This window comes from Musa acuminata, chromosome BXJ2-9, assembly GCF_036884655.1.
Source record: "Musa acuminata AAA Group cultivar baxijiao chromosome BXJ2-9, Cavendish_Baxijiao_AAA, whole genome shotgun sequence".
NCBI lineage: Eukaryota > Viridiplantae > Streptophyta > Magnoliopsida > Zingiberales > Musaceae > Musa > Musa acuminata.
The window spans coordinates 11,593,242-11,606,635 of NC_088346.1; the positions used below are offsets into that span (position 1 = coordinate 11,593,242).

Here is a 13,394-nt window from a genome sequence, read left to right on the forward strand (position 1 = left end):
ATTTGTTAATCTGCCGGTGCTTAGTGATGATAAGTTTACATTCCACAAACTTAATGCAATTTAAATTACACAATGTATTGCAACTAAATGAATACAAGGATAGATGTTCTGGATGACTAGGAGGAATAAAACAATTAAGTAGGATTAGCCATAAATTAAAAGGGAACAAACTAACACCACTTTGTTTCCTTTAGTCAAACGAAACCTGTACATGACTGCTGGAGTTAGAAAATACTCCCCTCGATTTTGAAGAGACTATTTGGAGACTCCTAATGCCAAATCCACAAAAGAACACACCAAACCAAACTAATGCAATTCAAGCCTTTCGCCACTTGAGGGATGTCTTGTTAGCATGAGCTAAGAAAGAAACTGGAAACTTAGCATGTATGCATTTGCATACTACTTTTACCTTTGTACACCAAATCGTGTGTCGAGATTTGACCGTGTGGACTCAGTATGTCTTCAAGCCCTTTCTCTGGAGGCAATGGTCTGATTTCCGTGCGGTTACCAGATAAATTGTGAAGGAAAACTCTCTAGAACCCCTTAAGATCTTTAATTATGGAACAGTTCCAATCATCTTGAAGAATTCATAATTGCTTCGTGGCATAGCGACTCCAATGCTTCTTCAAGAATTCATAATTGCTTAATGGTATAGAGACTCCAATGCTAAACTGGGGGGTTAAAGTTGAACTCATTATCAACCTGCCCAATCCCTTCTTGCTGCTGCAAACCAAAAAGAACTGCAGTGTGAGGTATGATGATCCAAACATTGTATTTAATCAATAACTTGCTAAAAGAAAAGTTGTGTGGTACTCGAGAATGCTTCCATTGTTCTAGCACATAATGAAGTTATGTTCAGTGGTATTAATGCTACAGTTTGCTCAAAATTAGACCATCCTCCGTATATTTTGACTTACTTTTCAGCTGTAAATTACATGATAAATGATAACAAGTGACTGCCAAAGTCTCAATCTAGTGCCTACATCAATCATTGTACAATATAACACAATGTATCCATATGGTTGGTATTGGTTGATACAGACAGGGTCAGATCCAAACCACCTAAAGCCTCTTTAATAGTCTTTTGCTTTTTTATAACTTTTTATATCAATAATAAATCAAAATATGTTTCTAATACTTGTCATAAACCAGATATCAAGACATCTACATAAAAGAACTAAAAATACATCAAATTAGCACATAATGTGTGATACATATATCATCTATACATCATAAATAGATAATCGAAAACTCGTAAATAGATGGACTAAAACAATACACTAGTGGGACAAATCTTATCATAAAAACGAATGACACATTGCCTAGGAAGTGGGTCTAGGTCCAGTCCACAATGTCATGTGGTTGGACACATGAATGACATGCTTTCACAACAGTTACATAAACGATATGCTTTCGTAACACTTGATATTGATATGCTGTCATTGTTGAATCGAAATAGCAATGATAATGGTGCATCTGGGTCAGAAAATTTACTCCTGGTACTAACCAACAAGATAGAAGGAAGGGCAAGGGCTATTATGGTTGTTGATATTTAACAAGTTCTATGTGATGCAACCATGATCACTGTTGAGCAGTAAACAATCAATAATATATTGTCATGTAAGTCATATGAAGCCACAGACTCAGCAAAATAAGACCAATTATTGACAAACACATTGTGCCCATGAAATCCACCACATTGGTATAGAGGTTGTGACCAAAAAAGAACTTAACGACTTGATCTTATTTAAGTTGTCTCTCGTTTCCTTCCAAGTCACCCTTGCCCTTGTCTTTATTCTAACTGATCTGGTAAATGGTTCAATGTTATGATCATCATCTTAAGTGGTACAAGTAAAATACTACTTTTTTCATGCTCATCTTCCTTTCGTTTGCTTGCCGGAAACACAAGACCTCTGGCCCTCACCACCATCATTAATGGATGTGCTATTATCCACCTCATTACATCATTGTTGATCTCATAAAGACTTGAATCAAATGGAGGGGTCTCTTCATCCTCCATGATTTATCGCTTCTCAATGACATCTAATGGATTAACTGAATGCGATGAGTGACCTTTACCCATGCCACATTGTAGGGATGACTGAAATTGACTGTTTGTAAAAAAAAGGACTGTTTGCACCATGACACACAAAACGCTAACTGTTTTGTATCTTGAACATATGCTAATGTGTAGCCCTGGTCCTCATACCAAATTGCTTCATCCTATAGGTCAACTTCGATTTGTTTTGAGATACACTGAGATAGACATGGTAGATCTCCTACCTCATCAACAAGTGGATCATCCTAATTCTTTGTTGCACATATCTAATTATATCATAGGACATGAATCATTCTAGTAAACAGAGTGTCAACCAAGGTTTTAAATACCGTACCGGTGTATCGAGCTTTGCTCGATATGGTACGGCATGGCATACCGAGCAATACACCTAAAATAGACATACAACCCTTCGAAAATATATGAAAAATAGAAAAAAATAGTTAGGATAAAGTTTTGAAGTTAAAAATAAATATATATTTAGTATAATTTTAACAAAACTAATATAAATTAGATAAGAATAGTGTCACATATCTTTTTTGGGCTTTGAGGAGTAGCCTTGTGTAGGGTCCGCAATTTCGATCTTTTCCGGATCGTCCTTCCGTTAATATTAAATTATCTATAGAAAAATTATTTAAATTGTTCGATTATTTTGTATGCAACTTAAACATTAAAATTCAAATGAATTAAGAAATCACATACAGATATACTTGATTCTACCATCAAACCGAACGACAAACCTCCATGGGTAGTGGATCGAGGTCCTCAATCTTATGTATCTGTATATCAATATGATATGTTTGTCGAATCTAATCCTAAAATTAATCTCATGATATAGTTTATTGATACACCGTATGCCATTGGTGCATCAATGTGGTGATGGTCGTAGGTTGATTGTCATGAATACATGTGTTTGAAGCGACTCCCGATGCATGTATTGGTGAATATCAGAACTTCTATTTTCGCTACTGATTTGCTACTCCGTATTATACTATTGCTCGGAGAAGTATGACCAACTATCACCGTACTGTTATTAGCCGTAAGATTCTCCATAATACGTGCATAAACTTGACTAGTACCTCGTCGAGTTCCATGATTTGAATCTTGGGTAGCATGTGTAAAATACTGCTCCTCGGTCTATGCACCACCCTCAAATTGTATAGACGAGACCTCTTGATTAAAAAGTTTTTCCTCATAATCCTCCTTAATTTGATTTAATCCACAATTCATTGTTTTGTTGAGTTTAGGAGAATAAAAATGTGAGAATAAGAGAGAGAATGTGAGAAAAATGAGTTTGAGAGATTTTAAAAGAATGTGAGGATGAAATGGAATGAAATAGGAGGGAGGAAAGGGTTCAAAAACCCTTGAGGTTGACCGTTGTAATATTGTTACCATTTGGTAACGATCGGTTTCGACCGTTATCGCCCGGTACAGGTCGGTAATGATCGAAATTTCGATCATTATCGCCTGGTACAGCCCCGTATCGCCTGACACCAGGCCAAATACCTGATATCTGATATCACCCATACCGAGCGATATGGTACGATATTCAAATCATTGGTATCAACTGAATTTGATTCACGTTCTTCCTTATCTCTATGTAATTTTAGGCAACATAGCCTTAAAGAGATCTTATAATGGAGATAAACCTCTGTTGTTATCAATTTCTCTTCTTCTTCTCCTCGTCCTCTTCAAACTTGTCCTTAACCCCCCTGCCCGCCCCCTCTTTCTCAGTACCACAACACGATATATCATGAGACACACTATCATCCAAGAAGTAGGCCTCCTACCACATAGGATCAACATTTTGCTGCTTCGGTTTCATTTTTTTTAACAAAATTTAAGAAATAAATTCATGACTAATTGAAATATCTACATAGTGGTGGAGAAAATACCTAGATTTATAAGGATCTACACAGATCTTACGGGGATTCACACCAAATTTTGCAATATTTATGTCGATCAAGATTGCTTCTTCATGGACCTAGGTCACTCACATGAATTTGACTTGCATTTAAATGAGTCTACATGAAATACTTTTTGATCCAACCTTGATTGAACAACATTGCATGCTTGAAACAGGAAATTTAAGCCCTAAGCTGAAAAAAAAAACCATCTTTAAATAACAAAACATGTAATAAATGTAGCAGCAAGATTCACACCTTAATTTGGTAGCAAGAGAGAAAAGGCTCCAAATCCAAGACATTTAAAACATTTGATGTGAAAGCCATGCAATATGCATAATCAAGACAAAAACAAAAAAGGAAACTACTAGTGAGAAAGGAGGGAAGAAAGATGGAATTCGGTGAGGAAGAGATAAACAGGCGGAGAGGGTGTTGGCACGGAGCTGTAGACTTATCGTCCAGTATATCTCAATACCAGAAACGATACCAAGTGGTACACTAGGCTTGGCCAAATTGCCCAGTCACATGTTAGGTTCACATACTAGTCTGATGGAAATTATAATCCTTGGTTATATCTCAACATGCTTCACATGAATTATAAGATGATGTAAAAAGTAATCACAATGAGCTTTAAAAGTTTTGAAACTCAACAAGCCAAAAAAAATTTCTATGATTTATCTACCAAACTAGATAAAAAAAGTTGATTACATATCCTACACACAATTTTAAGTTTCTCATACTCGGTGAGAATAGAAATACATGCATATAATGCACCATAAGAAAGACGATCTAAACTCCTAATAAACCTCAAAGTGAAAAGTAGAGATACATGCATATATTGCACCATTAAAAGGCGATCTAATCTCTAATAAACCTCACTTGTATACTGCATAGAGCCTGCATGAAGAAGATGAGATCTTCTGATACACGGTGCATGCACTTGTATGTCTAATACTGATTTTCAAGTTATATTATTTTGGTGCCACCACAACATAAAAGTATTGACATTTAGGTCTTTACCTTTGAGAATCTGCTCAAACTACATGATGGTTGCATTAAGCGATAAACTGTCTTTTTTATTATGTCAAATAGGTTTGGATGAGTATAATCATAGAAATTTTAGATCAATACATGAAAACACTTCACTAACTTAAATGCATTTATTTTAGGGGGAATATATCACATTAGTTGGATTTTAAGAAGCTAACCTGCTTCCGAACAACATTCATGAGTTCATTTGTAATAATATTGTCTTCAAAAAGAATATCTTGATAACTGAGATCTGGAATTCCATCATAATTTACTCTGTTGCAGTTCTCCACTAGGTTGGTTTTGTGCTGAACAATGCATTCTCTTTTCTCCATATCAATGTCACTTCTTGTTGATATGATATTCTTCGTGACTGTTCCAGCATTACCGTTAAACCCATTGTTGGCAGTACTAGTTGAATCTTGATTACCCATCAGTGAAGAATGACAGTCAATAGTGCTTTGCCCATGACCAAGGTTTTGGCCTGACTGGTATGGGAGATTTACATTTTGCAACTTCCAATCTTGGCTTTTGTTTTGATGATGTTCACCAATAATATCAAAATTTGGAACATGGTTGTCCATTCCTTTTAGGTTGCTACTGTTGCTTAATGCTTTGACACTTCCTGTCTGCGGTGTAGCTCCTTTGCTGCTTACATGACGATAGCAACTTCCAGGTAATCCAGTTATGAAGCTATTATGTACATCAGGATAGAGAGCTTGGGGAGACGTACTACATGAAGCATTCAAATAGTTGGCAGGCAAGGATGTAAGCATATTTGCACTGGTTTCGAGCCGTCCAGAGACATGATTTGGAATATTATTGGGAGGTACTTGTTGCAATAAGGCTGACACAAGTCTAGAATCATGACAGGCAGTTTCAGTCAGTAATTGTCCCCTTGATCGTGGCAGTCCTTGCAATGTGATATCCATATTGCTCCTTTGCTGAGATATAGGAAATTGTTGTCCATGCTGATTCATGTGCCTGGCTAAAGAATTGTTCAGTTGTTCATTGATGGTACCTCTAGGTAATGAGAAGTTGGTTAGTTCTGAAGATGGTAAACTAAAAAGATTTGTAGTTCCTTCCCCAAATTGCTGGTTAATACTTCCAAATGGTTGAACCACTTGCTGTGACTGCCCAAGTTGGTTTAACTCAATATTGTTGGAGGGTCCATGGACGTCACTCATTTGTCTGCTGTTTATTTGCTGCACGGATGAAGATATTATGTTTGAAGAGTTTGTAACTTGTTTACCAGAACTAAGAAAACTGAGTTGATCAATAGCAGACACCCCCATGCCAGTATTTGTAGCACTTCTTGGACCTGAATGTAGAGCTGCTATATTTTGTGGTAGAAGCTGAGTAGAAGCAGCAAGAGCTTGAAAATCATATCCACTAACTGAACCAATTGAATTATTATAAGTTACTTCCTGGGCACTTGCAAAATGTGCATCAAATCTGCCGTGATGCTGTGGCACACTTACTCTCCTCAAGTACAAGCGATATTTCTGTTGAAGTATCAAATAACAATAAATATATCTTAGAACAACAACACAGAGAAAGGAAATGTAAAAAAGCATGTGTTTAAGGACCCTGCATGTACTATTGGTAAATGAATGAATTAAGCAACAATATAAGTTCTTGTATAAAAGCCTCTGAAGAACAGAATCATCATAACTAATCAGTTAGAGAGACTGATCGAACTTACCCAAATGACCATGGTTTTGACCTCTACTTCATTACCATGGATCACTCCTTTCCGGACTTGTGCTATACAATAAGTGATGTTGAACACCCCATAATATTGTTGGTACAGCAGTGTAGACTCTGGAGTTATGCAAATCTTTGGTCAACAATTCCAGGTGGATTCTTAGGCTAATAATTCTCTCTCATGGCAAGGTCAACATTGGCACTGGGGAATCGAATAAAATAACTCATTGAAGCAGATTGGTGCTAGGAAAGTAAACAGTTACTAATAGTAGTTTTCCTTCAAGCCTTTGTAGTCAGGGAATGGGGGAACATGATTGTGGTGGGTAGCAGCCTATCCATCAAACTTGTGGAAAGTCGTTGCCAAGTCATGGAATATCACCAAAGAAGATATCACAAGATGCACTGACTTTGATACCAAATTGATATAATGTGTCACATTTTATCAACTTTCACCTTACTTCGAGGGTAGAGTGTAACATTTGGGAGAGACTTTTAGGATGAGAAAGAAGACAAGTAGAAAAGAGAGGAAAGATAAAGGAAAGAGAAGACTGTATTATCACTTCAATGATATACCCAAGGAATCCCAACCATACATTTTTAAGAGTTGGACGAGGAAGAGCTATTCCTGTCACCTACAAATCCCTCTAAAAGATTATTTTAGAAATCTCAGAATACAAGTTTTAATAGAAAAATAATTACATCAAGGTTTTGGACACTAATTTGATGATAATTAGGGGTTTAGAGCAAGGTTCGTCATACCGTACCATACCGGCGTTTCGACCCGGGCTCGGTATGGTATGGTACCGGTGTACCAGGCGGTACATCTGGGTGTACCGAGCGGTACACCCTGATGCACCGAACAATTTTATATTTTTCATACTATAGTAGTGCTACAGTATAGTACTGTAGCACTATAGCGGTACCGGACGGTTCACGTACCGGTACATACCGCCCGGTACGGGCAGTACGCTTCGGTATAGCAGACCTTGGTTTAGAGAACCTTTATAACATCAATGTAATACAGTAATAAATATGCATGAAAACTATAAGAAAAGTTTCTTATCTTGGTACAAAGATGATTAACCTCTCTTGTATTATGGCCTTCTCCTGAGGTAATCAGGTGTCATATTAGGTTCTCTGGTTTGGCCTGGGGCACTCAGAGAAAAATCCAGCAGCTGGGCTGATCTAGCCAACGTAAGACTAAACCTTACTCTTTTCCAGGTTAGGTAGGAAGAGACAAATGACTAGTCAACCTGTCAAAGTATCTCCAAAGTTGGCAAATTCCTGCACAAGCTCTACCATCATCCATGGAGGCATCCAAGGTGTCGTGAAGGCCGATGTGAGAATATTCAATCACATAGTGGCTGTTTAAGCTAAACCATATGGCCCGACTGAATCTAAACATGGCTGGCCTCCTTTAGCCTCTTCCATCATATGCTGATGATGATGAATACTAAAAAGGACTTACCATGTGAATATGTCCTTATTTGAGTTTGTCAAGTTAGAACATTGATTCAAATCTGATATTTAAGATAAAGATCAAGTATCTGTAACATAAACTAAACCACTTGGTAGATAAAGTGACCAAATCTATACCTCTCAATCACTCAATTTTGGTTTGAGTATGCGTATGTCTAAATGGACTTAGGAAACGCAGGGTGATGCGGAACCAATCTTATCAATCTCTTATTTAAATAAATTTGATTAGTTTATAGGTTATTTTGCATATCATAAGTTGCCACATGACAACATACTGAATAATTCTAATCTAGTTTCTTAGTTTACTCAAGGAAGAAGAAAATATGAAAAGAATTTGAGAAAATCAAATTATGATTGTGATTGAAGATTTCAAATCTTGATGGAAGATTTTGTGAAGATTGATCTCTATGAAGTTGGAAGCATATCAATCAAGAATATTATCCTCTTCGAAAGAAAGATCAAATCATATATTTTTTTTTATTCAATTGTAAATTATTTACTTTTACAATTTTCTTTTCTTTTCTTATACTTAGCCTATAAAAAGGGGCAAGAACATTGTAATATAAATCAATCAGAAATGGATCAATGAAATAAGTTCTTTTCCCACCTTGAGTGTGAGTGGTGTGAGGCCACATTTGTTTTCTAATAGCATGATTCCATCGTCTACGTGCAAGACGTGCGAAATTGTGAGGCCTTCATCCTGGGAGTGTCCTTCCGGAGCCAGAGCAGCTCTGGTACTTATCACTTTGTTTTTCTATTATTTTTCAGTTACTATCTTCTATTCCTCTCTTTTATATTTCTCTATTATCAAAAAAATATATTTTGTCGCTCTCATCCTACATCACAGAGGATGTAGGATAAGAACTCTAATACCAAATCTGATATAGAATGAGAGCTCTATACCATTATGATATAGGACAGACACGTGGAAGACCAAACAAAAAAATACTTCTCTTATATGGGGTATAGTTGTGGAATAAAAACAAAAAGATATCAAATAAGATCAAAAGAAGGATAAATAATATATTCAAGCCATTTCAGGGATTAACTCTCAGTGATGAATGTCTCACACCTCTATCTATCGTAAATATGGACAATAAAATTATATCATTGGAAAAATCACACCATTAACAAATATTATAGGAAAATATATTTCCATTCATTCAGTTATCATCGGATCATCCAAGTTATAGCCTCTTTCCCCCCTTTTTCCAAACCCTTTAGGTACAAAAAGTGGAAAGAAATATCTTTTTTCCTTTCTGGGGGGAAGATAGATTTGCATATTTGTTTTGGCAAATAAACTTCCTAATAAGATCTTTGATTAATAAACTTTTTTAGTAAAATAAACAACCATAGTAAACTTCCTTGTAGGGATCGAATCTCCCATCAATCCTAAGAATTGTCAATAGAGGCTAAGATTTGTCTCCTTATTGTTTTTATTGATAACTAATGTCGGATCATAGAAGATTGTCATATGACAACTTATGATATTTGCAAAAGAGCCCTAGACTAATACAATTGTTAAGTGATTAAAATCAAAATAGTTTCACATCATCACCCTTCACACCTACCTTGTTTTCAAGTGATGATCGGGGTCTTCTAGGTCACAGACCAAATTTGGATTATTTAACTTCCTCCTTCACATGCAGATGGGGGAGAAAAATGTTATTTTTCATGTCTTTCCAAGTGAAAAAAGCTCTCCTTAATTCTGATTTGAAGATGTTGTTCAACTATTGAGAGAACAATTTTGGTTTCCTTTGTAGCTCCAATCTGTTGGGTTGTTGCTACAAAGGATTTGATATTGCCTTCTTGGCATCTTGCATTGGTAAAAAGCATTTGGAATCTTCAAGGAGTTAATCAAACACCTAGTTGACATTGAAACCATAAACTATAAATGAATAAGATGATATTTGATGTACTAGAAATATATACGACAATAGTTGCTTTGCTAGAAATGAATAAGATGATATTTGGCTTTTTCACCAATAGAGAATTGTGGGAGAGAAAACAAGAGAACAGAGGGAGAGAAATGACAGAGAGAGAAGAAAGACAGGAGGAACAAGAAACTTCACTGATCACTTCAATGATGTGCCCGAGGGGCACAACTAGAAGTTGGAGAAGAGCTCATTATTCCACGTTACAAAATCCCTCCAAATGATTGTTCTAACTTTTTTCAAAATGAAAATATTAGTTAAAATAATTAGTCTAACAAATTAATACTAACAATAAGGCTTTGGACATTATACAAATCATGTTAAGTTATTTGGCTTAGTTGAACTGAACCATTAGTTCAGGTTCAACTCAAGCTCAGTTATTTGTGTTTTGGGCCAGAAGAGCCTAGGCCCAGGTGCACACCTAAGCTATGCCCAAACTAAATGCCTCACCCGAGACATTTTGAGGTGCTTGGGCCTCGCCTCGCCTTGCCCAGGTGCCTAGGCGAGCACCCAAGCACCCATGACAACACTGGATTACACCAGATAGAGTACAAAACGAATAAGTTGCTCCATGGAGGGACAGGAGAGTGGACCCTATCTTACCATAGAAAAGGATCTGATTTTCAATGGAAGTGGTTCCTACATCCCACTTGTCCATGTCTTTGGAGGATTAGTTGGTAGATAACATACTTTTTCTATGAACCCACACCAAATAATAAGATCCATAGTGAAGAAGTACTAAGTGCTCTCCCCAGTTAGGTAGGAACAAAGGGAGTTGACCAACGGAAAGATTAAAAAGGCAAGCAATCAACACATTTTTCACTAATAGAAAAGAAACTACAAAAATGAAATGATTAATCCTTTAGATTATAACCTGAGTTAAAAACTTTGGATGTTTCCTGAAAAATGGAGCTGAATTGTGGAGACTTCCTCATGCAACATCATAATGTACAGGAAATGACGATATCATCTATTGCTTTCCAAATCACAAACTGAATGACAAAAAATTCTCGCTATGACTTTTTATTATAGCAATTTCATTATTTTCATGTCTGTATAATTGATTGATCTGGAATAAAACACACAGTTGTAACTTGTAAGAAAAGAGAATTGTCTTTTAGATACACAAAGGGGCATTCTCAATATTATGCCTTGAAAGAGTCATTTACATCCATAGTCTAAATCAAATCTCTTTTATCAGGGTCCAAAAGTTAAGACATGTAAACATTCTTTTGTTGCTTTTATCTAATACTCTCTCTCTCTCTCTCATTGTCTTGTCCTTCTCATTGTACGAGAAACATTTGTGCTTATGTTAGATGTTTTAAATTGCTATTAAAATTATTGAATCAACTTCGATTATAATTTGCACCACTTTGCAAGTTATTGTTTTATGAAAATATGCATTAAATCTTATAAATACATTATTTTTCCGCTAGCTTCTGTTTGCTTATCATGGAATTTGGACAACAGAAAAATAAATGATGTATAAGATCATGGTAAACAAAGAAAAGAGATGTGAAAAACGACTAGCTAAGACACAAGAAAAATTGTACACATACCTGCAAGTGACTTGCAACATTTTCCCTAGTAAGTCCAGCCACATTCATCAACTCAAGAATTTTCTTTGGAACAGCTTCTACAAGGAGGAAAGATATATATATTAAGTACATATACAATTGTTTTCGAAGTAAATTAATTGCAAACATCCAACAGGTGTTCACGATGACATTATATTTGTCGAGATCCAACTAATGGATCAGTGAACAACCTGACCAGAAAAGAAAACTTTTTGGTTTACCTTCTCTATAGACCTGTATACTGAAACCATGAACTTTATAAAGTTGATGTCTATTAATGCTAGTTTGATTAAAAACCATATTCACAAACAATATTTTCGGAGACATGATAAATTAAGAATTAAGGATATGGTATCAATAATATAAGGAGAAAAGAACCTACTGTCAACACCCAATTGATTGACAGCAGTCACAAATTGTTGGTGGAGATCAACAGACCATACAACCCTTGGCTTCTTCGTACTAGAAGAGTCATCATGCTCTTCAACCATCTCTTCCTCCTCCTCGTCCTTCTCTTCCTTTTTTCTCTTTGCATTCTTCCAATTCCCGACACACCCAGAGGAAGCATTATCCCCATCATCCAGACTTCGCTTGTGCTTGTCGTCCTCCTCCACACTCCCAGAATTCTCCAACTCCTTCAATTCATTCCTTTTCTTCCTCACCACATGCTGCCATATATTCTTCAAGGATTCCATCCTAACCGGCTTTATGATATAATCACAAGCTCCATGTGTGACACCTTTCATGACAACATCCTTCTGGTCATCAGCGGACATCACTGTGCATCAACGAGAAGACAACAGACGAGGAGTCAAACATACGACTCCTTGAGTTCACATCCAACTCACAAATCATCAAGGAAGAGATATACTGACTGATGACAGGAAGATCCATCTCCAATCCGATGTGCTCGAGCAACTTGAACCCGTCCATGTCCGGCATGTACACATCGCTGAGAACCAGGTCGAACCATCCCTTCTTCTCGCGGAGGATGGAGAGCGCCAGCGCTGCTCGCGAGCAAGTCGTCACTGCACATCAGAAGCACGGACTATGCCTCAATCATGCGAAACGCTAAGATTAGGAGCCACGGGTTTGCGTTACCGTCGTAGAGGCACTTGCGGAGCATCCTGTCGAGGATCTTGAGGCAGGTAGGGTCATCGTCAACGAGGAGCACCCGGAGGCCGGCCGGGAACTCGGGCGCGGGGCCTCCGCCGTCATCGGGCGGGCCGTGGCTCGGCGTGGACGCTGCTCTGCTGGGATCCATAATCGAAGAGTCCCAATCCAGCATTCGATAGGCCTAAGATCAAAATCTAGTACAGGAAGCGATATGGAAATCTCATCGGGGAGTCGGAATCGGAGATCCAACAAGAGGACGAAGGGAGTTGGGGCACAGCTCTGTTCGATTGGCTTCTCTCTCTACTCGCTTGGACTAAAGAGAAGAGTCGGAGCAGCCATCTCCCCTCATATTCCTCGTATCTTTTCTACGCTGCTTTTATCCTCTACCCAATTTGGAATTTTTCCCTTAATTTTCCTCTTGATTTGCGATTTGCATGTCAATCCCTAAACCATCCTGATTTGTACTCGTGACGGGTTTCGTTTCCCCCTTTTCTCGGGTTGTGTTGTCATTTTGCATTTCGATCCTTTTATATTTTCAATTTACGTTTTATTAATTTACCCGAATTGATTTAATAATAAGTTTAATTTAAAT

The 13,394-nt window shown here is 37.1% G+C and overlaps 1 protein-coding gene across 2 annotated transcripts; it reads right to left on the bottom strand.

Moving 5' to 3' along the window:
- Positions 1–20: 20 nt before the first annotated feature.
- On the bottom strand, positions 21–13,219 carry LOC103998090 (two-component response regulator ARR1). 2 transcript variants are annotated; one of them, XM_009419482.3, is made up of 6 exons: positions 12,788–13,219; positions 12,562–12,714; positions 12,069–12,464; positions 11,669–11,745; positions 5,169–6,494; positions 21–723 (listed from the first exon to the last, which is right to left on the bottom strand). In XM_009419482.3, the coding sequence occupies exons 1-6, from the start codon at positions 12,972–12,974 to the stop codon at positions 667–669; spliced, it is 2,196 nt and encodes a 731-aa protein (XP_009417757.2). In that variant the 5' UTR covers positions 12,975–13,219; the 3' UTR covers positions 21–666. The 2 variants fall into 2 exon arrangements, with proteins under 2 accessions (XP_009417757.2, XP_064981813.1); XM_065125741.1 differs by lacking the exon at positions 21–723 and adding an exon at positions 4,036–4,155 and having other exon boundaries at positions 12,788–13,108.
- Between the last annotated feature and the right edge of the window lie 175 nt (positions 13,220–13,394).